General features: G+C 44.2%; 1 protein-coding gene and 1 long non-coding RNA gene across 4 annotated transcripts; one reads left to right on the top strand and one right to left on the bottom strand.

The window, feature by feature from the left end:
- Positions 1 to 4,434: 4,434 nt before the first annotated feature.
- On the bottom strand, positions 4,435 to 13,192 carry LOC105610214 (uncharacterized). The gene is made up of 2 exons (XR_006055711.2): positions 12,864 to 13,192; positions 4,435 to 12,688 (listed from the first exon to the last, which is right to left on the bottom strand). It is a non-coding gene; the product is annotated as an uncharacterized LOC105610214 (long non-coding RNA).
- Positions 13,193 to 13,424: 232 nt separating this feature from the next.
- On the top strand, positions 13,425 to 23,190 carry OSER1 (oxidative stress responsive serine rich 1). Of its 3 annotated transcripts, none has more exons than XM_004014583.5 (5): positions 13,425 to 13,500; positions 15,366 to 15,474; positions 17,171 to 17,287; positions 20,143 to 20,256; positions 22,364 to 23,190. In XM_004014583.5, the coding sequence occupies exons 3-5, from the start codon at positions 17,211 to 17,213 to the stop codon at positions 23,046 to 23,048; spliced, it is 876 nt and encodes a 291-aa protein (XP_004014632.2). In that variant the 5' UTR covers positions 13,425 to 13,500; positions 15,366 to 15,474; positions 17,171 to 17,210; the 3' UTR covers positions 23,049 to 23,190. The 3 variants fall into 3 exon arrangements, with proteins under 3 accessions (XP_004014632.2, XP_012044612.2, XP_004014631.2); XM_012189222.4 differs by having other exon boundaries at positions 13,425 to 14,664; XM_004014582.5 differs by lacking the exon at positions 15,366 to 15,474.
- The last annotated feature ends 4,054 nt before the right edge of the window (positions 23,191 to 27,244 follow it).

The raw sequence follows: 27,244 nt of genomic DNA, 5'->3' as shown, positions 1-27,244 counted from the left end.
TACTTACTCCTTGGAAGGGAAGTTATGACCAACCTAGATAGTGTATTCAAAAGCAGAGACATTACTTTGCTGACTAAGGTCCATCTAGTCAAGGCTATGGTTTTTCCTGTGGTCATGTATGGATGTGAGAGTTGGACTGTGAAGAAGGCTGAGTGCCGAAGAATTGATGCTTCTGAACTGTGGTGTTGGAGAAGACTCTTGAGAGTCCCTTGGACTGCAAGGAGATCCAACCAGTCCATTCTGAAGGAGATCAACCCTGGGATTTCTTTGGAAGGAAAGATGCTAAAGCTGAAACTCCAGTACTCTGGCCACCTCATGTAAAGAGTTGACTCATTGGAAAAGACTCTGATGCTGGGAGGGATTGGGGGCCGGAGGAGAAGGGGACGACAGAGGATGAAATGGCTGGATGGCATCATGGATTCGATGGACGTGAGTCTGAGTGAACTCCGGGAGATCGTGTGAACAGGGAGGCCTGGCATGTTGCGATTCATGGGGTCGCAAAGAGTCGGACACGACTGAGCGACTGAACTGAACTGAACTGAACTGGGAGTTAGTGAAGGACAGGGAAGCCTAGTGTGCTGCAGCCCATGGGATCACAAATAGTCAGATATTACCTAGCAACTGGAAAACAACGACAGTGGAGGGGACATGAGAGTGTCCCTGCTGCACCAGAGCCCATGCCAGCAGCCCCAGGCTCTGCAGAAGCCCAGTAAAGGCTGACCATGCTGCCTGGGAGATACATGGGTGAGTGGATCTCAGGTTTCACAGCTGAGAAAGGAGCCTGAGGATTTTCCTGGCTTCTGGGCAGACGAGTGCATGGCAGGTGTTCCGGGGGCCCTAAAGTCAGCCTGGGATACATTTTGTCCTGGAGCCCTGGTCTGTAGTGAGGCATGTCTCTGGGCTAAAATTGATTCTCGGAGGCAGCTCCTAGGCTTGGGTGTCTGGTGGGAGAAGGTGCTTTGGAAGAGCAATCAAGAAATTCTGAAGGCAGAGGATGGGGGACTTGAACCTGAGATACTGGCAGCTTTTCTGTTCTGAGCATCTATCACTTTTGAATAAGAAAAACTAACCAATAGGCACTGGACCTGTTCTAAACTCGATTTTCAATTTCTCATTTGTTTTAGCCAGCCTTATCCAATTGACCATGTTTTTATTTGAGAAAATTGTACCCATGGGAAAATGGACCAGGCAGGAAGCAAGTTAACACAGACATACAAACCCTATCTAGGGTTTGTGGGACACCTCAGTTAATTTATTAACGTTATAAAAGGTAATGTATGCGGAAGCACCTTGGGCAGGAAACCATCTCCCACCAACTCAGAGAAACGTGTTGAATAAAAGTGACCTTATAAAAGGAAGGGCAGCCACAACAGCCAGACTTAAACACACTCATCTCACTGATGGAGAGGGTGTAGGGAGGTGGGCCTGAGTGTGTAAATGGGCGATAACCTTTCATTCAGGCAACTTATCAGTGTGTTACTGGGGACTTTAACAGTTCATACCTTCTCACGCAAGTGTTCCAGGTATAAAATTCTAAACAAATAGTCATTCTTACATACTTACCCACACACACACACGTTTTTATGTGCATGCATGGGTGTGTGCCAAGTTTCTTCAGTTGTGACCAACTCTGCGCAACCCTGTGGACTGTAGCCCACTGGGCTCCTCCGTCCATAGGATTCTCTAGGCAAGAATACTGGAGTGGGTTGCCATGCCCTCATCCAGGAGATCTTCCCAACCCAGGGACTGAACCCATGACTCTTATGTCTCCTGCAGTGCCATCTGGGAAGCTCTTTGACGTCTGTGTGTGTATGTTAGTAGCTCAGTCGTATCTGACTCTGCAACTGCATGGACCGTAGCCCACCAGGCTCCTCCATCCAAGGAATTCTCCAGGCAAGAATACTGGAGAGGGCTGCCATTTCCTTTTCTAGGGGATCTTCCCAAACCAGGGATTGAACCCAGGTCTCCTGCATTGCAGGCAGACTCTTTACCATCTGAGTTACCAGGGAAGCCCCCTTTTATGTGTATATGCACACAAACAAGGGTTTTTCAGCTCAAAGTTCTTCTCATTTTTATTGTTGTTTTTATCGAAGTATAATATACATTAAAAAATGCACATGTCCTAAGAGCACAGTTTGATGAATTTTCACAACTAGGAGGACCCATGGACCCAGCACCCAGATCGAGCAACTGTATGTTATGAGCATCCCAGACGGCCCCTCTACTCCACTCTTCCAATCACTTCTGCCCCCCACCCCCACCATGTAACCTTGACCCTGACTTTATTTTTCTGACTTTTAAGAGCATTGATTAGTTCTATTTTTTTTGCATTTTATATAAACGGAATATAAATAGTATGTGCTCTTTTTCAGAGTTCTTTGTTATGAAAACTCAACACACATACAACTCACACACACAACTGTCCAAAAAATAAAGCAATGGTTAACTACAGAAGAAATTATATTTAAGTAATGGACTAGAATTCAGTCATTAAAATTACGTTTTGGGGGATTATTTTGTGCCTTGGAAGATGCTTCCAATAGTTAACAGGAAAAAAAGGCAGAATATAAAACTGTATATAAGTTTATCAGCAATTAAAATATATATACTACTACTACTACTAATAACACCAGCTGACATTTGTTGGACACTCCCCAGGAACCAGGCAGTGTCCTATTACATCACTCACTCTGTTCTCTCCAAGCCCTCTGAGGTGGAGCTGCTATCATTTGCCCCATTTTTCAGAGCAGTAAATGGAGGTACCAGGCTTGGCAGCATGCCAAGGCCACACAGAGGGGTGGATGTGGTGAAGTCAGACTTCTAACAGGGCCAGCCTGGCTCTTAGGCACGTCACAACGCTACGACAAATGCAGATGGGGGTCATCCCTGGGTGCCGGCACTGGGGGAGAAAGTCTGCCGACAGCCACAGAGCCTCCCAGAGCTTCTCTCCTCAGAACCTGAATCCTGTGCAGAGGGGCACGGGGAGAGGGTGTCGCAAATGCGTGGCATCTGATGACCGTGCCCCAGAGAGGCTGCCTGCAAATTCCTGGCACCTGGGAAAGGCTCTGTCCCCAGCCTGATGAGGTCTGGCCGATTCAGCATTTTCTTCTGTTGAGTGAGCTGACCACCTTGCAGTCAATTCCTTTTCCACTCAAGCAAATCAGAGTGGATGCCTCTATGCTCTGACACAGGTTCATCGTGGGGGGGGGGGCGGTGAAGGGGAGGTAAGAAGCGTGGTGTAGGGAGGCCCCGGCACGGCAGAAGGGTGGAAGAGGAGCCTGGGGAGGAGACAGAACAGGAGAAGCAGTGAGGATGGCCCTGGGTGCAGGGACCGCGGAAGCAGGGAGGGGAGCGAGTTAAGGAGGCCACGTCCAGTGCCGGATGGTGCACAGAACAACGTTGAGAACTGCGAAAGGGGCCGCTGGATTCAGCAGCAAGGAAGCCTCTCCTGCCCTTGGCCACAAGCACTTCAGTGCGGATGGAAGTCTGGTTGAAGAATGAGAATCAAAGAGGAAGAGACATTGACTGTAGTTCTAAAGGAGAGATAAGGACAGGTGTTTAAGGGAAATCCAGGTAGAAAGGGGCTTCGTGGGTTTGGATTTTGTGTTGTTTTTTTTTTTTTTTTTTTAATATGGGAGAAGACACATGGTGTGTTTACACGTACAAAAAAAATACTGTGAGTTTCCCGAGAAGGTACGAGAGGCTGGCACCACAGTGACACTATGCTGTGGGCTGGTCTCGGAGGGAAGACCCTCTGAGGGGGAGGAAGGGGAAGAGAATGGCTGCAGAGACAGGCAAAGACGAAAGGATGAAGGACAAGATCTCCAGCAGCGTCTGAGGACACACCAAAACAAAAGGTGCACTTGTTTTTGTGTGAAACCTTTCCCTTTTCCCTCAAGCAGAGTAAGATGCTCATGAATTATAGGTAAATGTCAACACTTGAGAGGGCAGACTGGGTTAGAGCACAGGCAGGGCAAGGAAAGAATTCTCAGGAGTCAAGGCTGAGCCAGGAAACCTTGACGCAGCAGCTCAAATGTATCAACAGAGGAAGCTGAAGACTCTTTATCGAGACACAGCTTCACTCAAATTAAAAAAAAAAAAACAAACCTGCCATTGTGAGGTTGGTAGCTAAGTATGACAGCCTCGAGGCTTTAGCTCAACAGCTTCAGAGCAGGACTTTTTAAATCTGCTGCTCTTGTTTTGCGTAGGTAAGACAGGGACAGGATTAAAAATTCAGAACACAAGGTCCAAGCAAAGAAGTCTGGCTGCCCCCACCGCCCCCTTCTCTGACCTGCTTCTCTTGCTGTCCTGCACGTATTTTCACTCTTCATTCAGACATGAGTAGCACAAATAAATATTCTTAGCTTGCATCTTTTTCCCTTCCTTCCTCCCTCTTTCTCCATTTCTTTTTTTCCTTTCCTTCCTTCCTTTCCCTTTTTCTTTTTACTGCCTGTATCTCGGAGGGCTCTCCTAAGTCCACAGAGAGCTTCCCATTTCCAGCTACCTACACTCCTGCACGCGGCTGCACCACAGTTTGGGTGTCTAGTCTGTACAGATGGACACCTGGGTTGTTTCCATACTTTTGCTCTTACAACCAATGTAACCTTCACACAAGTCATCACATGGACGTACAGATGTCATCTGCAGGGTGGGGTTGCTAAACTTGTCACTTTAAACCTGTCATCGTGCAATCCCTCCAGCAATATCTGAGAGAGCCTTTGCTACCTCCAACCCCACCCGATGTGCAGTCAAACTTTGGGACTGCTGCCAACCAGAGGTTAAAACTAGTGTCTCTGTGCACTTTTAATAAGCATTCATCTTTTGCAAATTAAAACTGAGCATCTTTTGATTTTTGTCATTTGAATTTCTTTTTCTGTGACCTATCTGTTTTCATCCTTGGCTCCTTTTCTCTGTTTTGCTGCTGCAGAAGTTCTTAACCAGGGGTCTTTTTCAGAGGGTCTTGTGACTCAGATAAGGTTAAGAACTAAGGGATAAAAAGAACAGTCACCCTAATCCAATACATATCTTGTGTTAAACATAAGAGGATTTTTTTAAGTCTTAAAAACAATTATTGAAATTTAATACATATACAGAAAATATAAACTGAACACACTCCTATAATCGATATGAGATCAAGAAACAGAATTACCAGCACACCAGGAAATAAGTAATCTTTCTCAATAAATAATCCCTCTGGTCCTCACCATTTATAGACTCTTTTTTTCTGTAGTTTCATTGCTTGATTCTATTTCTTGACTATAATACCTTCCTGATGTCATCATTCAGTTTCCATGACAAAGCTGAATGAAATTTGAGCAAGAAGGCAAGTGATTCACAACTCTCAGTCTTCAACAGCTTTGAAAACCCACCCTTCAGTTCAGTTCAGTTGCTCAGTCGTGTCCGACTCTTTGCGACCCCATGAATTGCAGCACGCCAGGCCTCCCTGTTCTCACCATCTCCCGGAGTTCACTCAGACTCACGTCCATCGAATCCGTGATGCCATCCAGCCATCTCATCCTCTGTTGTCCCCTTCTCCTCCTGCCCCCAATCCCTCCCAGCATCAGAGTCTTTTCCAATGAGTCAACTCTTCACATGAGGTGGCCAAAGTACTGGAGTTTCAGCTTTAGCATCATTCCTTCCAAAGAAATCCCAGGGTTGATCTCCTTCAGAATGGACTGGTTGTATCTCCTTGCAGTCTAAGGGATTCTCAAGAGTCTTCTCTGTAAAATCTCTGTAAAAATGTTTTACCACAATTTTACAGAAGGGATGATCTTAGGGCTCCCCCTGCTGGTGACCAGTTCAGTTCAGTTCAGTTCAGTCGCTCAATCGTGTCCGACTCTTCGTGACCCCATGAATCACAGCATGCCAGGCCTCCCTGTCCATCACCAACTCCCAGAGTTCACCCAAACTCATGTGCGTTGAGTCGGTGATGCCATCCAGCCATCTCATCCTCTGTCGTCCCCTTCTCCTTCTGCCTCAGTCCCTCCCAGCATCAGGGTCTTTTCCAATGAGTCAGCTCTTCGCATGAGATGACCAAAGTATTGGAGTTTCAGCTTCAGCACCAGTCCTTCCAGTGAACACCCAGGACTGGTCTCCTTTAGGATGGACTGGTTGGATCTCCTTGCAGTCCAAGGGACTCTCAAGAGTCTTCTCCAACACCACAGTTCAAAAGTATCGATTCTTCGGCGCTCAGCTTTCTTCACAGTCCAACTCTCATATCCATACATGACCACTGGAAAAACCATAGCCTTGACTAGACGGACCTTTGTTGACAAAGTAATATCTTGGCTTTTCAATATGCTATCTCGGTTGGTCATAACTTTCCTTCCAAGGAGTAAGCATCTTTTAATTCCACGGCTGCAATCACCATCTGCAGTGATTTTGGAGCCCCCCAAAATAAAGTTTGACACTGTTTCCACTGTTTCCCCATCTATTTCCCATGAAGTGATGGGACCAGATTCCATGATCTTCGTTTTCTGAATGTTGAGCTTTAAGCCAACTTTTTCACTCTCCTCTTTCACTTTCATCAAGAGGCTTTTTAGCTCCTCTTCACTTTCTGCCATAAAGGTGGTGTCATCTGCATATCTGAGGTTATTAATATTTCTCCCGGCAATCTTGATTCCAGCTTGTGCTTCTTTCAGCCCATGATGTACTCTGCATATAAGTTAAATAAGCAGGGTGACAATATACAGCCTTGATGTACTCCTTTTCCTATTTGGAACCAGTCTGTTGTTCCATGTCCACTTCTAACTGTTGCTTCCTGACCTGCATATAGGTTTCTCAAGAGGCAGGTCAGGTGGTTTGGTATTCCCATCTCTTTCAGAATTTTCCACAGTTTATTGTGATCCACACAGTCAAAGGCTTTGGCATAGTCAATAAAGCAGAAATAGATGTTTTTCTGGAACTCTCATGCTTTTTCAAAGATCCAGCTGGTGACCAGTAGTTACCAGGAAAACCTTCCCATCTTCTCTCCAGGCTCTTGAGGATGGAGTTTGGGACTCAAGTCACTGTAGACTTACTGTGAACCAGTGCACAGAGGTGTCAAGTACAAATTGCCACTTACCTCTACAAGGATTAAATCGTCTGCTGTTGCTCCTGCTGATTTTCAACACTCCCTGAAAGGAGTTCAGGATGGAGAGCAGAAATGAGGCACTCTTCTCTAGGAAAAACTGGCACAACAGGCCCAATTCCTGTATCTCTTCAAATCTAGAATAGTACTAAAATCCTTCATGGTGACAACTACTCCTCATGATTAGCAGAATTTCTGCAAAAAGTATGTGCTCGATTGCACGTATACCAAAATCACATACATACTAACCTTCCCCTTGCCTCTTTGAGCCCTTTCTCAGAGCTGTCTGAAATGCTGTCTCCTGGGCTGCAGTCCTCATTTTGCTCCAAATAAAACCTAACTCACAGCTCTCCTGTTGTGCATTTTCTAAGTCAGCAGAGGGATGCAGTGAGGTCACTTAGCAAGGCAACCAGAAGTCCCCTTTCCCTTCGCATTCCCTCAGTCAACATCTGAGGAAGGCAACTATCAACTAATGGACCATAACAGCTTTGGGGGCTAAGAATAGAATGACAGGAAAGCGCAGTTAATCTTTGCTTCCCCACCTCTTGCTTCAGCTCAGTTCAGTTCAGTCACTCAGTTGTGTCCGACTCTTTGTGACCCCATGAACTGCAGCACGCCAGGCCTGCTTGTCCATCAACAACTCCTGGAGTCCACCCAAACCCATGTCCATTGAGTCGATGATGCCATCCAACCATCTCATCCTCTGTTGCCCCCTTCTCCTCCTGTCCTCAATCTTTCCCAGCATCAGGGTCTTTTTCAATGAGTCAGCTCTTTGCATCAGGTGGCCAAAGTATTGGAGTTTCAGCTTCAACATGAACACCCAGGACTGATCTCCCTTAGGATGGACTGGTTGGATCTCCTTGCAGTCCAAGGGACTCTCAAGAGTCTTCTCCAACACCACAGTTCAAAAGCATCGATTCTTCAGCGCTCAGCTTTCTTTACAGTTCAACTCTCACATCCATACATGACCACAGGAAAAACCATAGCCTGGACTAGATGGACCTTAGTCGGCAAAGTAATGTCTCTGCTTTTTAATATGCTATCTAGGTTGCTTATAACTTTCCTTCCAAGGAGTAAGCGTCTTCTAATTTCATGGCTGCAGTCACCATCTGCAGTGATTTTGGAGCCCCCAAAAATAAAGTCTGACACTGCTTCCACTGTTTCCCTATCTCTCTGCTATGAAGTGATGGTACCAGATGCCATGATCTTCGTTTTCTGAATGTTGAGCTTTAAGCCAGCTTTTCCACTCTCCTCTTCCACTTTCATCAAGAGGCTCTTTAGTTCTTCTTCACTTTCTGCCATAAGAGTGGTGTCATCTGCATATCTGAGGTTATTGATATTTCTCCCAGCAATCTTGATTCCAGCTTGTGCTTCCTCCAGCCCAGCATTTCTCAAGATGTACTCTACATATAAGTTAAATAAGCAGGGTGACCTCTTGCTTATTCTTCCCCAAACAAGGGACTGTTGTGAAGGGCCCTGCTGACTAATATTAACTTGTCAAAGGAGCCAACAGCCCCAGTTACAGGTCTCAAAAAGCAGCAGGCAAATAATTATTTACTGAGCAAGATCATGGATTGATCAATTGGCAGGCTCTCACTCAGCAGATTCTGTAGCATACTCTGTGCCAGGTACCCCGGTCACATGAGGCAATCCCACCGACGATGGGGAAGCGTGAGGGCCAGGGGAGGAGCACTGGGTATAGGGACATTTAACCCATGCGCCTGCAGGGGAAATAGAGGCTGTGTGTGGGGGGCGGGGGGTGGGGAATGGGGGAAAGCTGGAGGAGGAACTATGCTTCTTGATCTCTGGAAGCTTAGAATCTAGTTAGAGACACAAGAAATGTATGAATAAAAGGCTAAAAAACACTAACTTGAGGTGGTGCCTGGAGTTGAGAAATGTCACTTGGGACTCCAGGCACCTCATTTTGGAGCCCTGGAGATGGAGAGGGGCCCTGGGCTGACAAAGCTGAGAGGGGGTAGACAGAAGAGCTGGAAGCCCTTCAGTTGCTGTGAAGAACCAAAAAAAAAAAAAAAAAGTCCAGGAAGTCAACAGGCCACTAAGTGGGATCTCAGGGAGGAAAGAGCTGGGAGGGTCATCACCACCCGGGATGTCCTTAGGGCTGTGGGTCCAAGAACTCTGCCATGTCAGGGGCCCCAGAGCTGAACAAATTCAAGGACATGGACTCAACGAATATTGGCTGGTGACCTAGAGATCTGATGCCAGTTTATTCATGTACAAAGGAAAGATACCTCCCCCACAACTGGAATGCTTACTGCTTGCCTCCCAGGGTTCCCCCTACCTTTTTAAAAAAAATATTTGGCTATGAATGGCAACCCACTCCAGTGTTCTTGCCTGGAGAATCCCATGGACAAGGGAGCCTGGTGGGCTGCAGTCCACGGGTCACAAGAGTAGGACACGTCTTAACGTCTAAACCACCACCACCATGAAGTCTTAGCCACTGAAACTCCAAGTAACCCCCTGCCCCACTTGTTTCTTTCCTCCTGATAGCTCCCACCTCTCCAGTGGGGGGTGGGGGAGTGGGCTTGCCCTCCCTATGGCTCCACTGGCCACCTGCGTGCTGACTCCATAATCTCTTTCCAGTCCAAATCTCTCACTTGAACTTCAGACCTGTTTCTCTTTCTGTTCCTTGGACACCTCCATGTGGCTGCCCCTAAAATCTCTCAAGGTCAATGTGTCTAAACTGAGCTCATCATTTAGAAGTATTCTATCACAGGAAGGCACAGAGCATGTGAGAGCAGACTCTAGCCTGAGCGCCTCCATTCAAATTCCAAATCCACCACTCACCAGCTATGTGACCTCAGGCACACAAGTTACACAGCTTCTTTTGGCTTCAGTTTCCTCATCTGGAAAATGAAGATAAGGATAATCACATGGGACCATTGTGAGAAATTAAAATGAGTCTTCTGACACATAGGAAAAGCTAAAAAAGTATTAGCTTTTATTGTGATCTTCCACTTAATTGTGGTTCTTCATCTGTCCTCTGTCAACTGGATTCGACAGCGACATTAGAAACAGGCAACAGGAACTTGCCAGGCAGTACAGTGGTTAAGACATCACACTTCCAATGCAGAGATGAGGGGATGTGGACTTGATCCCTGGTCACGGAACTAAGATCCCATATTCTATGCTGTGTGGTGTGTCCAAAAAAAAAGAAAAAAAAGATAGAGAGAAATAGGCAACAATACCCATTCAGTCGCTCAAACTAGAAAGCAAATTATTGTTGACGTCCTCTCCCTGCCCCTACTATTCACACGCAACTTCTGATTTTTTGAATATCAAAAGCTTTGACTTTAAAATTAAAAAAAATTTATTTTAAATCAAAAGTTATCTTCCTATATAAATTATTTCTGCAGTATAATTTGGTGGAGTTAAGTCTCCTCTATTCAATCACTTTCCTGGAGAAGGAAATGGCAACCCACTCTATATACATGCCAGGATAATCCCATGGACAGAGGAGCCTGGTTGGCTACAGTCCATGTGGTTGCCAAGAGTTGGACACACTGAGCAACTGAGCACACACGTATGCATTCAATCACTTATAAGATTCATGTAACAAGGAAATAAAAACTGCTGAAGGAATTTTACAGCTACCTTAGCTTTCTGATGAGCTTGCCTAGTGGCTCAAACAGTGAAGAATCTGCCCACAATGCAGGAGACATGGGTTCAATCCCTGGGTTGAGAAGATGCCCTGGAGAAGGAAATGGCTACCCACCCCAGTACTCTTGCCTGAAGAATTCCATGGACAGAGGAGCCAGGCACGATACACAGTCCACGGGGTTGCAGAGTTGGACACGACTGAGTGAATAACTTTCATTTCATAGATTCTGGTTAGACGGCATTACTATGTGCATTAATACCAAGTCAATTTCCTGAACAGAAAGTCTCCACGTAAGTTCAGGGCCTTCTCTATGGCTAGAAAGATCCTGTGTTGCTGATGTAAGCAGCACACTGGGATTCTGGTTCCCTCAGGTCACGTGGCTTGTGGCTTCTCCCTCATTCTAGGTCAGGAGGTACCAGTGAGTCAGGGCTGTATCTAATGATGTGAAGTTTCAGGAGACATCAATGAGGTATGAGTTAACAGACTTTATTTCCTAGAGGCTCTCATCTTTTGAATACTCCCCAAGTGAGCTATGTTCTCAGAAGGCATCCAACTTTATGATGGAGACATGCTTACCTAAAACAAAGCATTTAAAACCATTTTTGCCTTAGTATTTTAATACCATGTGGGTATAAATAAGGTAAAATGAAGAATTCATCAAAACTGTATGGAGCACCTACTAACCTCCAGGATCTGTCTTAGGCTTTGGGAATTCAACTCATCTAGATACAGTCCTTGCCCTCAAGAATGTGTGGTTTTATCTGAAGCAGTATTTTCAAATAGCTTAAGAACACATCTTTGGTCATGATGAAATTCACTTGGGAAATTCACTGAGGGAAAAAAATGCATCGTATTTTCCTGTTTTTTTAAAAATAATTTTGGCCACGTGAGGCAACTAGAGGGATTACAGTTTCCTGACCAAGGACTAAACCCTAGCCATAGCAGTAAAAGTGCCAAATCCCAACCACTAGACCACCAGGGGGAGAAGGCAATGGCTCCCCACTCCAGTACTCTGGAATCCCATGGACGGAGGAGCCTGGTGGGCTGCCGTCTATGGGGTCGCATAGAGTCAGACACGACTGAAATGACTTAGCAGCAGCAGCAGCAGCAGACCACCAGGGATACTTTCCTGTTTCTTAATCTTTTCTAAAAGATGTTGAGAGATGGGCAGCAGTGGATGGCCAGGCTTCTGAGACTGTTTCAATCCTTATTTTGTCACTTTCTAGCACTGTATGACACAGGAAAATGGGCGACAGAACAAGTTATCTGAGTCCCAGTTATCCTCTCTGTAAAATGTGCAAAAACCACAGGAATATTAAATGTGCAAACATGTGCATGGCTGTTGCATAGTGGAGGACAACCATTATTAGCATTATTAGGCTTGATGTTGGAAGTTAGCAATTAACACGTTTTTTTCATCCGTTGTCAGTTACTGAGCCTCTCCTACTAACAAGGAGATTTAGAATCTTTTACCCAGCGCCCATGGCATGCTTTAACAACCATGTCCAGTGACCTGTACATGGGTCAGGCCTTCCAAGATCTAGCTGTAGGTAGGTTAAATATACATTTTCAGCAGCCTATCTAGCTAGGTGATTATAGCTAAGGTACTGGGGAGTGGGAGGGTCCTGTTTTGGTTCCGGTGACAACTTCACATAAAGGCTGGGCCAGGACCAACTTTAGCCCATTCTATTGAGGAAAGCCATCTTTTCCCATACAGCCCTGATAGCTGACCTGAGGGCTGCAGACGGGAGCTTGGGTGCGGTGAGTGAGGAGAGAGGTACTGCGAACTCCGCAGAACCACTCCTCTTGTTGGAGGGAGTGGCAGCTGAAGGGAAGCCCACTCCTTCTCAGCCTGTCATGAGTCATACAAATAGACAAGATACCTAAAAATCACCTACTTAGGTGACCTGCTCAAACCTTTTCGCAAAATTTAGTATGCATGTGCGTCTCCCTGTCGAGATGGTCTACAGTTCTCCTCAGATTCTCAAAGGAGTCCATGCCTGGGGGAAAAAAAAAAAAAAAAACAAAACGAGATTCGCTGAAATAGTCCGAATGGAGAAACTGAGGCCCGGAGACGAAAAAGCGAGTTGCCTCAAGTCAAACAACAGGGATATACTAAAGGCATTTCAGTCCCGATTCCGGTGTCACGTTCACGGTTCTGACCGTGTTGAATACCTCCTTGATTTCTCTGCAGCCCTGGAAGATCCTTGGGAGGGGAGGGCTCTCGTCGGAGCTCTGGAGATGTCGCAGCAAGTCCAATTCGGGCGTCGAGGGGGCTCTCGCCAATCGCTCAGACGGGGTCCACTGCCGTGAAGATTCCCCCATCATGGCCTCACCCCGAGGAATCCTTGTCAATTCCAGGTACGGCACCAAACACCAGGAGACCCGCAGAAGTGGAGGCGGCTGGCTGGTGAAGCACGCCCACTCACTCGCCTGACCAAGGAGAAGCGCGCAAGCCCCAAAATCCCATCCCCAGCGAACCCTTCGCGGAGGGAGGAGCCAGTGAAGAGAATAACAGGAAATGACGCCAGGCGCACGTGTTTCGCGAGGGGCTGGCGCCAGGCTTTTGAGACGCGCGGCTACGGCCTCGCGCCTGCGCAGCCGCTGCCCTCCCGCGTCGCCAAGTCCCCAAGATGGGAGGAGAATGAGAAGGGGGCGGGGCGCGTGCCTGGGTGACGCAGGCGCAGTGCGACTTCGGAGGCGCTGGTCGTCCCTCCGCGGGTTTGGATCCGGGTCAGTCAGGCGCTGTGATCGGGGAGAGCCGTTCTAAACTGACCGAACTGGCTTACCGGAGCGCCCCTGCTGCGAGGAGGTGAGTACCCTGACGTGACGCGGACGCGCCGCGTCACCGCGTCTGGGCCTCCTGGCCCGGCCTGGCCACCGGCGGCTTCCTTTGGCCCTCCCGCCTCACGTCGAGCCGCGTCGCCCGCCGGCGCTGGCCGCCTGGGCCGGGCCGTCCAGGCCGGGCCTGCGCCTTTCCGCGCCCCCTCGGCCACTGCGGCCTGGCCCTGCCAGAGGCTCTTTTCTCTCGCCCCTTCCCGCCTCCGCGGCCCCCGCGCCGTGCCTCCGCCCTCTCCCTCCGGTCCACAGCTTCCCCTTTTCGCCCTCCTCGGCCGCCCTTTGCCCCTTCCCGCCCTTTCCCGCTGGTTCTCGAGCCCCAGTCTCGTTGGCTGCCTCTTCGGCTCTGTTCCCGCCTCCTTCTGGATCCCTCACTCCTTTGGCCCGACGCAGGCCTCTCATCCTGGCCGGGGGAGTATTCTTAAGGGGAAACTTTGCAGCGGGAGAGCTCGGGCGGGTTCGGGCGCCGGACACAGCCCCACTTCCCGAACCCCCCCAGGCCCTGACCTTTCCCCACCCCATCGTGTTTAATCACGACCGACCCAGTTTCTGGGTGAAAAGAATTAACATTGTGCTGTATCTGGCACCGAGGGTGTAGAAGTTGAGTGGGTAGAGAGACGTGAACGTGTTTTGTCTCCGGGACCGATTGTTGCAACTTCGTCTTGTTTGCGTCTTCCAGAGTTGCTGGACAGGATTTTCTTTTCCCGGACTCCATGCTTCCTGCTGGGCTGGGAAATTTTCTAAAAGCTTTATTTAACATTGTGATGACACGCTTACGCGCGGATCCTTTATTGATCGTTCTCAGGTCTTTTCAGGGTCCGGGAAATTTGGACCTAGGCTTGTGGTTGTTAAGTGGGCTTGGTTAAAATTGCAAGATATAAATAATATTGTGAGACTTACTCTTCGTTTAAAGTCAGAGAAAAGTCAGGAATTTGCCCTTTTGATGGAGGACCTTAGAAGAATTTTGTGGTTTTGTTTTGTTTTTTGAAAGGTTAGGGGAAACTCCAAATCCCCGTGTGATTTGACTTAAAGTATCTTTAAAAGTTTGACCTTTGCGAGGATTGTTCAATTTCAAGAAGATAGTGCAGTAAGAATCGGCAAGAACGTCTCCCACAAACTTAATGAAGATAAATCAAGTGTAAGATCCCCGGAGTTGGTTGTGCAGCTCTTGATTTGAGTGAATGGGAAGAGGGAGGAGCATGGTAAAGCCTTTTAAAGTTACAAACACGCTACTATTTAGCTGTTAAGGTCATACCTGAGATTCACCTTTGCTCTGGGTTAATTTAACTGAGGGAAAAGATGAGTAATCAAAATGCTCGAAGTCTGAAAATAGTTTAGATGGAACTTTATTCCTAGAGTTTTAGTTGGTAGCCAGTCTTATTCTGGTCTGTTTTGGTTTGTAAATGATGGATCTTTTGGTGTGTCAGTAAGAATGTTAGTGGAGTTTGTATTAACATCTGGAGGTCATTTACAGTATATTAAATTAGCCCTGTATAATTAAAAGTTCTATATCTGAGTGCGAAACATCTTAGCACAGTGTTAGGGCAGGAATGGGGTTCATAGACTGGGTTCACACTTATATGCCTAAGCATCCAGACTAGTGCTAAAAGCACATTGTAGGGATTCTGTCAGTATTTGTGTAAGGAATGGATTTCTGCCTGTAGAATTCAGCAATGCATATGTAGATGTGATGTGTGCTGATTTCTAGAGAGGCCCGAAGAGAGATTGTGTGGGGTCCAGAGGAGTGGGGAGACTGGCTCAGATGATGTTCCTCTGTGAGGGCCAGCGTTTGACTGGTCATTAAGTAATTGAGGAAAACTAATAAAAACTTTATTTTAGTTCTGCCAGCAGGAGGAATTTGTTTACAGCCTATGGATAGCACCGTTTTCGATGCTGTGGAGCTTCAAAAATAAGAGAATATCTGATCTTTGGTCACCCCTCTCCCCAGGTATAAATATACATGTATATAGGATGTTATTGTGTATCTGGGAGAGGATCCTCCTGTAAATCTAGAACTGAGTTAGTAGCTGGTGAAATACGGAATTGATACCGTTTCTTCACAGTGACGTACTCGTTAAATCAGCAAAATATATGTGGGGAGTGTATTTCAATATTTTGTTTTAAGAAGTTGAGGTGAAAACTGGGTAAATTCTTTTGAGACTGTTTTCAGTGTTCTCAGAGAAGTCTGCCTAAAATACCTTCTACACATAAATAAAACTATTGATTCCTTGCTTCCTAATTCTGTCTCTGGTACTGTGTAGTTACATTATCAAACATATTATGACACTCTGACCTTTAGAATATTAGAGGTCTCACAATAACATAAAACCCACCCCTGAGAAATGAGCAGATATAGAATCAAAGAGGCTCCAAGGATCCAGGCACTGTTCACTGGGAGAGTGCCCAAGGCGAGGTGGGGGTGGGGGGTGGGGTATCGGGGTAGAAATAGAGAAGGTGAAGTGAATGCTTTAAAAATTCCTCATTTTATTATTTTTTTGTTTTACTTTTTTCTTTCTGATTTCCAGTAATATGTTTATAGAAACTTTTTTCATTCTGGATTTGGTATCAGGAAATTTTTTACCCTAAAAGTAAAAAAAATGGAGTGATTAGAGTCACTGAATTGATTGACTTCTCTATTGTATCTCTTGTTGTTTTGGTTGGTCTGCCCCCCGCCCCCCTTTTGGTTTAAATATAAAAATCAGGGTGGGGGAAATGGAGAACTTTGGTTAATCAAGCTAGTTGATTAGGTAGAGATCATTTAAAGGTGTATCTGTAGAACAATTTCAGTTTTTTCCTTTACTTCCTATCTCTTTAGCTACATTTAAGATTTTGAGTTACAAATATAGTTCATCTATCTTTGTGAGAAAGTATTAGAAGCTAAAGAAAGCAAAGGTGTCAACCTTATAGATAATGTGTGGAGTAGTCAGTATCATTGAAACATGTTCGTAATCCTGCCTTGACAGTGGTATCAGCATGATATCTATCTGTGTGATTATTAATATGAGTATAAATATTGATATCTGCGTCAGGATTGCTTTAGAGAAACACTGTTGTGTCATGTAGTTATTCTTATCTGAAATATTTAGCATTAGATGAGACAAATACTCAACAGCGGGTTTTTTTGTTGTTTAAAAATTTTTGCTGAAGTATATATAGTTGATTTACAATATTAGTTTCAAGTACACAGGAAAGTGAATGTTTGCATATACATATATACACTTTTTAAGAGTAGCGTTTTAAAGATCAGAGTCTTGGAGGCTAAGCTTTTCCCTTTTATTTCCAATGCAATGATCATCTTTTCTGTAGGTTTCTAGACTTCTACAACTGGAGGGATTTCCCTTCCTGTCAAAAAGTATACTGAAACACAGATTTTAGGTAATGTGATCTAATTTCCAAAACTGAAACAGGATGTTGGGATCAAGTATTTGGACAGTTTAAATACCATCATAATAAACACATGTTTTCTGTATAATTTCATTTGTCTCCTCTTAAGAAATAATACCTGCGGTTTCCTAATCATTGAAACTTCCTTTTAGAAATAGAAATTTGCACTTTATCCCACTAAGAAGCAATGGTAGGATCAGGAATACAGATTTTAACCTGTTTTCACTTTGCTCATTTAATTTTTCTTTTCTTTTTTTTAGTATTAACCGGAACATCCATAGTAGTGTAAAAAGTTTCACAATGAAATCGGAAGCCAAGGATGGAGAGGAGGAGAGTCTACAAACTGCTTTCAAGAAACTAAGAGTGGATGCATCAGGGTAATTAAATATGAAGTATATTATTGGGGAATTGTTTACTAGATTTAAATAGACATTTCCTCAAGGGAGCTCTTTCTGTTCTAAAGTTTCTTTTTGTTTGTAGGAAGTATAAATGTTAATAGTGTGATATTTTACCAAATTCTGTATAACATTGTTATAAAAGAAACTCTTCTGTTAAATTTTGAGAAGTAGCTGCTCATTTGTATTCCAAGGTTGGGAATTAACTTTGGTAGAGTACCGCTCTCCCTGTCCCCTGCCTCTTTTTAATCACACATTAGCAGTCAGTGTCCCATCAGAGAGTTCCTCCTACACCTCTAGGGAATCACAGTATTTTTCACTGAAAGTGAGTTGGTTCAATAGGAATCTCTGCAGACATTGTCAATTTCATGGGCTCTGATCACTGAGCCTATCACTATGGAAACCTCTATTCATTAGGGTTCTGTCACTGAGATCAATAGTCTTGGACCCTTTGGCCAAACTAATTAGAGCACCTGCAGACCAGCTGCTGTCTGAATGTTAATATTTCACCCTTTGCAAAATGTTCTATGCAGGACTCTTTTCATCCCCATTCTTTGCCTCAGGCCAGAAGATAATCTTAAATTTTAATGGATATAACAATATTTCATTTCATGAACAGAAACCCAACACTCAGCAAGGAGCAATAATGACTGTTAAAATTTATTACTCATTTTACTGTGCCCTCAATACTGACTGAAGTACTCTGTACATATCATCTAATCCTCACTACCAACTTAGAATATAGACAGTAGAGAGTATACTATATAGTTTACAGAGGAGCTACAGATGAATTGTCTTGTAAAAGGTCACATTGGTAAGATGTGGTAGAGCCAGAATCTGAACCCAGATAATTGTTCTCCAGAACCTCTGCTCTTAACCATTCCTTTTTATGGTACCTTGAAGACAACATGAAGAAACACATTTAGTACCTGGCACATAGTAAAATTAAATAGATGTTAGTTGTTACAGCTGTCTGCCTATTGCTAATACTGTTTTTGGCCTACCAAATGAGAAGATTTATACTCTTGGATTTGCACAGTAGCTCTTACAGGTGCTGACATTGTTTCCATGATACAGCAAATAAGTATCTTCTAGTGATTTTGCCAATATGGTTATCTTGCCATTAGAATTGATTAGTACTTGCTATTTTGGGAAGCAGAAACAAAGCAGAGAAACACATAGTTCCAGACTCTAGTCATAGTGTAATTTTCTGTGATTTCTGGTATAGACATGCAATTTTTAAATCAGGAAAATACTTACAAATGCACAGGTATATGTAAATCCCTTAGTGTATAAATTTACTTAACTCTTGATACACAGACTTCTTTCCTGGTATTTTTGTTGGAACTTAAAATTAAGCTATTTCTGTGCCCCTAAAAATTACTTGGAACATAAAATCTTTCAAGATACTCTGTACAGTTTATGGTCCGATATTATGTATTTGTAGCTTGCAATCTACTGTGTGTAAAATTGTAAAGAGAAGGAGCAGTGGAGAACATTTCAGAAAACCAAGTAAGAGTACAAGGAGTGAGTCATTACTGTGACTAAGCAGAATAAGACTTGTATAGTGTATCATACAATTCTAGTTGGTGGTTTCGAATCGTTGCTGATTTACAAATGGAGCATGTGAGGTAGTGACTCATAAACTAACCAAGCCTTGCCAAGGAATTTAGCATGATCCTGTTGAACGGGTTTTGGTTCCTAATGGTATTTGTTTTATCAGGACAGACTATATATTTAATTGCAAAACAATATAGTTCTTTTTTTCAGACTATATATGTATATAGCATAATACATGCTTATTTATAAATCATAAAATGGATAAAAAAGTAAAAATCACAACTTACCATTACCACTGTTAGTATCTAAATCATCTGTAATATCACTGTTTTTACACAGTTGAAATCATAATATATGTACAGGTATTCATCCATGCTGTTTTCCCTTAATATTATAAGCATTCTCCTATGTCATTAAAAGTTCTTTGTACACTTAATTTTTAATAAATTCCTAATATCCCATTGTGTACCGAACAACACTAATTTTATATAGTATGGTATTTTCTGTTATTCGACATTTAGTTATTGCCAGCTTTTAAGTTATATTTCAGTGAGTGAGCATCTTGTCACTTAGTAGACTGTCTCTTTCTATAGGTTAGTACAGTGCTACAGCGTGTATAGTAGGAGCCCTGTGTAAGTGTGTGTGTATATTGAAAAGGTCCAGAAGAATTTGATGTTAAATGTTAATGTTGGTCTCTGGATTGTGAAATTAGAGTTGATTCTTTTCTCTTTTAAATTTTTTCATCTTCTTTACTGAGAACCCACATTACTCGTGTAGTTTTAAACTGCAGAGATTTAACTGAGTAATATTTCAGGTTTATTGGTTGTAAAAATCAGAATATTTTTGTGTAAGTTGTATACTATTTGAAAAAGGATTCATTTAGCTTGAGTCTCCCAAAGTTAGATTTTGTCTCCTGAAGTTCATCCTCCTGCACTTGGTTTCCACAGTTCTGGTTTGCCCACATAAAACAAGTGCTCAGTGCCATTAGCACTCTCCCTGGACATAAGGCCTGATCTGCCCCAGATAAACAGTCTATTTATATCCCACTGCTGGTTATACTTAAGAATCATTCTTTAGCTTACGATTTTGGAACTGTGAGCTCTTAGGGATCCTCCAAATTTGGTTTTGGAGGACAGTTTACAGTAAAAGCTCAGCAATTCTTGAGAAAAGCAAACTGAAAAGGCAATAAAGGTATTAACACAAGTTGCATTTGGGTTGGTGAGAGCAGTGTGTTCTTGCATGGTTTTCTAAGCAGTAAACTCTGTTCTTGTCTTCAGGTCCATAGCATCTCTGTCTGTTGGAGAAGGCACAAGTGTCAGAGCGTCACTCAGAGCAGCAGCAGAGGATAGCAAACCTAAGACCGCATGTGCATCTAAAGACAGTTGGCATGGGTAAGAACTTCTCACTGCAGGTGGTTTTTATCCCAACACCTCAACGTATTACTGGATTTTCTTTCCTGAGAATTCAAAAGAGAATGTCTTATGATACAGAGCCCAAGATGCACCAGTGAAAGAAGAGCCTTTCTTCTTGTTGTGAATTTGCTGAGACTTGCTGTCTGGCCTGGTTCGTTGTCAGTTTTTATGAATGTTCTATGTGTGTTTGAGAAGAATGGCTCTCCTCTAATCATTCTTAGGTTTTATAAATGTCCCTTAAAGTAAGCTTTTAAATGTCTTATTTATAGGATCTTTTTTCAAATAATTTTGTTGTTGTTAGCTTGGGCTATTAATAATTGAGGGGTTTGTTGAAGTCTCCCCCAGTAGAGTACATTTGTTTATTTTCTCTGTAAGTTCTATATTTTTGCTTTATCGTTTTGAAGCTGTTTTGTTTATAGTCTAGGTTCATGCCAGTTTAGAATGTTTTCTTCCTGTTAAATTGAGACTTTTGCTGTATTTAGTGACCTTCTTAATCCCCCATAATGGCTTTGTCATAAAGTCTGTTTTGTCTGGAATTAATAAAACTAATACAGTTGTCTTTTAGTATTTGCCTAGTGTATCTTTTTCTATTATATTTTCAACCATTTTGTGTTTCACAATTTTTGGTGTGTCTGATATAAATATGTATGGCTTATTTCATTTTACTCAGTCAGTCTTTTTTTTAAAGTTACATTTATTTTGATTATTGATATATTTGGATTTGTTCTGCTCTTTTATGCTGTTTGTCCTGCTTTTTCTTTTTTATTTCTTTCATTCCCACCTTGTCTTTCCTCCCCATTTAAAAAATTGTTTGGAATATGTTTGTTTTTCTCCATACCAGTTTTCCTTTCATTGGTTTGGAAATTCCATACCTTGTTTCTCTTCGCCTTCCTCCTCAGAACTGGTTTGCTCCAGTCTCCTTCCACGATGTGATGGCCCATCCTTCAGTTCTGTCACTTATTTTTTGTCTCACCAGTTCAGTTTTATTGACCCTACTTCATTTTATTTAAATTAGAGAGTGTGTGTTTAGATTCATCTCATGTATACTTTCTTTACTCTCACCATTGTAGCATCAGAGCTTCCATATAGGGTCACTCTCTTCCTAAAGAAGTCTGTTATTTGGTTTAAAAGCGGGGGGCAGTGTGGGGAGGCTCTCTGTTAGTTGTCCATATAGAATGTTTCTCTGAAAATGTCTTTATTTCATCCTTTTTCTTGAAAGGTGTACCTGATTTAGTATACCTGAAATCATGGTCCTCGTTAACAGTTATTTTCTCTTAGCGCTTGAAGGTATTGTCTTCTGGCTTCCATGTTGTTGAAAAGCCTCCTTTCAGACTTAATTTTTCTTCTTTCGGCAATAATCCATCTAGTCTCTAGCTGCTTTTAAGATGTTCCTGTTGTTTTTGGTATTCTCCAATTAGTTGTCCTGCTCGTTAGCTGGTTTGTAGATTATCTGCATCAATTCAGAAAATTGCTCGGCCATTATCTCTTTGAAATTTGCTTGGCAATTTTGAACCTTTTTCTCTTTGCACAATTCTTATTAAAGAGTTTTTATAAAAATTACATACTGTGCCTGATAATTCCCACTATCTGAAAACTTGAGAGTGTCTAAATCTATTTTTCAGCTGTTTCCAGTGATAGAAATGAATTCTAAATCTATCATTCTGTTGAACGAGTGACTATTTATAGCATTAGCACCCCCTGTGGTGATACTGAAACTGCCTTGTTTAGAGCATGGAGCCCAGCATTGAGGTTTTTCTAAGTTGTCTGTGCAGGGTGCTTCCCCAAACCACTGGTCAGAAGTTCCTAAGCCAACAGTTGGGACAGGGCAGACAGGTCTACTGCACCAAATGTTTGGTCATAGAAACATGACTTAAAACTACCTTTAACCTCTCCTGTAGTAAGGGGGTGTTGGAGTTTTTGAGATGCACAGACTCAGGCAGCTTGACAGTGGAGGTGGGCACACGTCTTTGGGGAGAACTTATTTCCACTCATTCACCAGAGAAGTGGCAATTTCCCAACCATTTTAAAAGATCTCTTTAGAAGAACTCTGTATCCCAACATCCTCTTGTGTGTTTTTTCCTCTTAGGTCTACAAGGAAATCTTCACGAGGAGCAGTGAGAACCCAGCGTCGCCGCCGTTCCAAGTCTCCTGTCCTTCATCCTCCAAAGTTCATACATTGCAGTACAATAGCTTCTTCCAGCAGCCAGCTCAAGCACAAAAGCCAGACTGACTCCCCTGATGGCAGCAGTGGGCTGGGAATTTCAACCCCTAAAGAGTTCAATGCAGGAGAATGCTCATCTTCTCTCGATACTAATCACACAGGGGCGGTTGCTGAGCCTTTGAGAACTTCGGTTCCAAGGCTCCCATCAGAGAGTAAGGAGGAAGATTCCTCTGATGCTCCCCAAGTCTCCCAAGCAAGTCTCCAGGCCAGTGATCTCTCTGACTTTCAATCGGTCTCCAAGCTAAACCTGGGCAAGCCATGTGCATGCATAGGCAAGGAGTGCCAGTGTAAGAGGTGGCATGACATGGAGGTATATTCCTTTTCAGGCCTGCAGAATGTCCCTCCCTTGGCCCCAGAACGAAGATCCACACTTGAGGACTACTCTCAGTCGCTTCACACGAGAACTCTGTCTGGCTCTCCCCGTTCCTGTTCTGAGCAGGCTCGCGTCTACGTGGATGACGTGACCATTGAGGACCTGTCGGGCTACATGGAATATTACTTGTATATCCCCAAGAAAATGTCCCACATGGCAGAAATGATGTACACCTGAGAGCAAGAAGCTCCTTACTATGCTTTAACCAATGAAGGGTTGTCAGAGAGTTAGTTAACAGCAGACCTTGCAGCTACTTTGTGTGAGAAGACATCTCCTTCTGCTCACTGTGCTTGCAATAAAAACTTTTCTTGGCATCTCAGTCAGTTAATGTTCGTTCTTTAAACTTAACTTTCTGAGTTCTTACATACCCACCAAGGTGAGCAGATCATTTAGAAATGTCCCTGGGGGATGAACAAATGGTCATTGCTTGACTGGTAGCAGCGGGTTTATGGTGAAAGCCTTTGAAAAAACAGTGCGTTTTTCAGATGTGTGTTAAGATTTGGGTGCCAAGGAAGATGAAATGTGGTTTTTTAACTGGACCGAACGTTTGTCATGCTGTAGTTGCCAGCCCAGCGGTATTGGAAGTTACATGACAGGTTTAAACCATCTCTGATTTACGTAAGATTTATTGTGTCTTTAAAGGTTTCCTATGTTATTGTTAAGCCAGCGATCTAAGGTTTAGATTCAATATAAATAAACTGGCTGGCCTGCCCTGTATTGTTTGAGAGAATCATTAACCATCACCAAGCAAACCCCTGCTGGTGCTCTTCGCCCTGAGACACGTCACATAAGGTTTCTTACGTGAGAAGCAGCTTGGAGTGGGCTGCTTCGTTGCGGGAAAGGGGTGTGATGTTGGACACTGCCGTGTATCTGCTCCATCTCTGGCATTCTGGTATATATGGCATGTTCAGTCACTTGCAGTATAGATCTCATACCTCAGTTTCAAATGTTCTGAATGGATAATATCTCTACTGCCCTCCCACCCCAGCAGGCCCCAAAGATAATTTTATCCATGCTGTGTCCTGTAATAAAGGCCAACCAGGCCACAGCTCCCTCCAAAGTGTTGTACAAAAGTCTGTCCACAGTTTCCACTGGAGGAAGAACTCTGTCTTTTCCAGGTGGTTCCAAAGTGAATTTGACATGCTGCCATGTAAGGCAAGAACACTGGTTTGCTGTTCTCTAATTGAATATATCCAATGAATATACTCTAGTATTCATTGGAAGGACTGATGCTGAAGCTGAAACTCCAATACTTTGGCTACCTGATAACAAAAAACTGACTCATTGGAAAAGACTCTGATGCTGGGAAAGATCAAAGGCAGGAGGAGAGAAGGGGACAATAGAGGATGACATGGTTGGATGGCATCACCAACTCGATGGACATAGTTTGAGCAAGCCCCAGGAGTTGGTGATGGGACAGGGAAGCCTGGCGTGCTGCAGTCCATGGGGTCGCAAACAGTTGGACACGATTGAGCAACTGAACTGAACTGAACCTAGGCCACTAGCGCTTACGGTTATGAAGGCACCTATGGCCCCTCCCCCACCCACTCCCCAACTTACACAGCTAGTGTTTTGCTTTTCCTTTTTTACTAGAAAGAAGAGCAAATTGAGCTGAACATGTTACTTGAATTAAAATAATTCCTAAGTCTGTTAAGTCTTTTAAGGTTTCAGTTTGCTTTTCAAAGCAGCAGTCCAATTATTAACTCAATTCTGTATATTAACAGAATAGTCACAGGAGAAGGGTAAGTGATGCCCGCTTTTTACTCAAGAGTTGTTAAGAGGAGCATCAGAACTGAAAAGGACCAAGTTCCAATGGCTGAGTAACCTGTTGGAGAAATCCACACTTAGACAAAAGCTTGGGAACTCCGGATTTGCAGGAATGAGTTGTAAGATTTACATCTTAGTCAGAATCTTCCTTTAAACCTGAATCTTGGAAGCCCAAGATCACGCCACCAAACCCAGTTGGGCCAGCTTTAATATGTGTCCCTAATTGGAACAGTCGACCATTTGTGAGTCCAACTTGTGGGACCAATGTTTGTCAGATGCATCCTGGAAAACAGATTCAAATTGTGGTTTGAAGGATTTTTACTCTGATGTTTTGAAAAGTAGCATCCTGACGTGTAACTTCATTGAACATTCATTCAACAAATCTTCACTAAGTGCTGTCAACACAGTCATGCTCTACCAGGTGCTGGGAATAGGGCATCATCATATCCTTGGAGAAAATGCTATGGAGAGAGGAGGATTAGGAGACAGCAAGGGCTAGGGCAGGGGGAGGAGTTGCTGCTTCATTTGTGGTAGTCAGAGAAGTTTCTGTGAGGAGGTGGCATTTGAGCTGAGACCTGAAGATAACGAGAGTGAGCCATGTGGATATTTGGGGGAAGAGCATTCCCGGCAGCATTCCTTGAAGCAGGCGAGGTCACAGAAGCATGGGTCACGGGCAGATCATGGAGACCCTCCTGGGCCGTTTTAAAGGCATTGGTTTGTGAGGAGACAGGGAGCCTTTGAGGGGGTCTGGAGGACAGGAGAGACATCAGACTTGTCTTTTATAAAGAGCACTGGCTGCTCTGTAGACTAAGAGGGGAGCTAGGAAAAGGAAAGGAAGGAGGCAGGCAGGAGGCTACTGCAGTGAATCAGACAGTGGTTTCAAGTGGCTCAGACCCTTAGCAGTGCAGCAGAGAAGACCTATTCTAGAATTATCTTGAAGGTCGAGCTAAAGGGATTTGCTGATGGATATAAGGTGTGATGGATATAAGGATATGGGCTTCTCGGGGGTGCTCGTGGTAAAGAGTGAGTGAGTGAAAGTCGCTCAGTCATGTCCGACTCTTTACGACTCCCTAGTCTGTAGCCCGCCAGGCTCCTCTGTCCATGGGGGTTCTCCAGGCAAGAATACTGGAGTGGGTTGCCATTGCTTTCTCCAGGGGATCTTCCTAACCCAGAATCTAACTCAGGTCTCCCGCACTGCAGGCGGATCCTTTACCATCTGAGCCACCAGGGAAGTTCAGTGGTAAGGAACCCACCTGCCAATGCAGGAGACATAAGAGACATGGGTTTGATCCCTAAGTCAGGAAGATCCCCTGGAGGAGGTCATGGCAACCCATTCCAGTATTCTTGTCTGGAGAGTTCCATGGACAGAAGCGCCTGGCAGACTTCAGTCCATAGGGCTTCAAAAAGTCAGACATGACTGAAGCAATTTAGCATGTGTACACATAAGGTGTGAGAGAAGGATTGAAATTAAGGATGATTCCCAAGGTTTAATACAGTGGGAGTTGGCTGGAGGAGCAAATTTGGGAGGAGACTTTGGGAGTTTGGTTTTGATATCATGTAGAGATGCTGAGTCGGTGGTTGGATATGCAACTGAAGATCAGGAGCGGGACAGGCTGGAGATCCAAAGTTAGGAGCCATCAGGGTGTGGGTGTTACTGAAAACTCTGCTGCCAAAGGAGATCACCTAGAGAGTAAATGTAGATACTCAGTAAGAGGACCAAGCTCTGGGTCATTTCCAAAGTCTAGAGCTCAGGGCAATGAGGAGGAACCTGCAGGAGACTTGTGTGGAAGCAGCTAATGAGGCAGGACAGAACCGAGAGACAAGCCTTAGGAGTAGAGTGAAAAGGCATCTCAAGACGGGAGTTGTCAGCTGCCAAATAGGAAGGAAAGATGAGGGCACGTAGTTTGTGGGGGTGCTGGGCACAGAAAGATGAGCTGAAGTGCCAGGTGGGCACTTCGGAGGTATTCAGGCCTTTTTTTTTTTGGAAGGAAGATAATCTTTGCTTCAGACAGCTCATAGGTGGGGGAAGGAGTCAGCGTGTCGGAAGGCATATAACCCAGCCAGGTAACTTGTCTGGGGAGGTGAGGCTTCTTTAACCAAGTCTTCGGTGCTGAGAAGGAACGTGAGCCCTGAGTAGATTTCTGTGTGCGTTCCCCTCTGTTCTGGATTTTCAGTCCCTCCCTCCCCTCCCTCCCTTGGAAGCAGTCACTCTAGAGAAACTGAAGAGACAAGGGAAGCAAGTGACTGCACCTTCTGACCGAAGAACAACACTGTGGAGTGAGAAAAACCTGCGAAAAAGAGAGAATGGGATAGCTACCTTTAAAAGCAATTTAAAATTCGTTCCAAGTTTCAAATGTAGAACTTGGTTTTTCTAAGAAAAATCTGTTGTAATGCACATGTGGCCACAAGGGGTCTCCCTTTCCCTGAAAGTCACTGGTTTAAAGGGCGAGGCAAAGAAGTGATGGCTGGTCAGGTAAGGCCAGTACCAAATTTGGCAAAAAAATTGACCGAAACTTCTGGCTGTGCTGCACGGCCTGTGGGATCTTAGTTTCCCGACCAGGGATTGATCTCGTGCCCGCTGCATTGGAAGCGCAGCATCTTAACTA

Source organism: Ovis aries, chromosome 13, assembly GCF_016772045.2.
Source record: "Ovis aries strain OAR_USU_Benz2616 breed Rambouillet chromosome 13, ARS-UI_Ramb_v3.0, whole genome shotgun sequence".
In the NCBI taxonomy this organism is placed as follows: domain Eukaryota; kingdom Metazoa; phylum Chordata; class Mammalia; order Artiodactyla; family Bovidae; genus Ovis; species Ovis aries.
The sequence above is the reverse complement of the archived record's forward strand: the minus strand, read 5'-3'. Positions and strand labels throughout refer to the sequence as shown.

What these genes read in the sequence shown, in the direction of transcription:
- OSER1 (XM_004014582.5), top strand. Translation starts at nt 17,211, where the DNA reads ATGAAATCGGAAGCCAAGGATGGAGAGGAGGAGAGTCTACAAACTGCT. An exon ending in CTAAGAGTGGATGCATCAGG is followed by an intron (nt 17,288 to 20,142) that starts GTAATTAAATAT and finishes TCTTGTCTTCAG; the next exon opens with GTCCATAGCATCTCTGTCTG. An exon ending in TCTAAAGACAGTTGGCATGG is followed by an intron (nt 20,257 to 22,363) that starts GTAAGAACTTCT and finishes TTTTCCTCTTAG; the next exon opens with GTCTACAAGGAAATCTTCAC.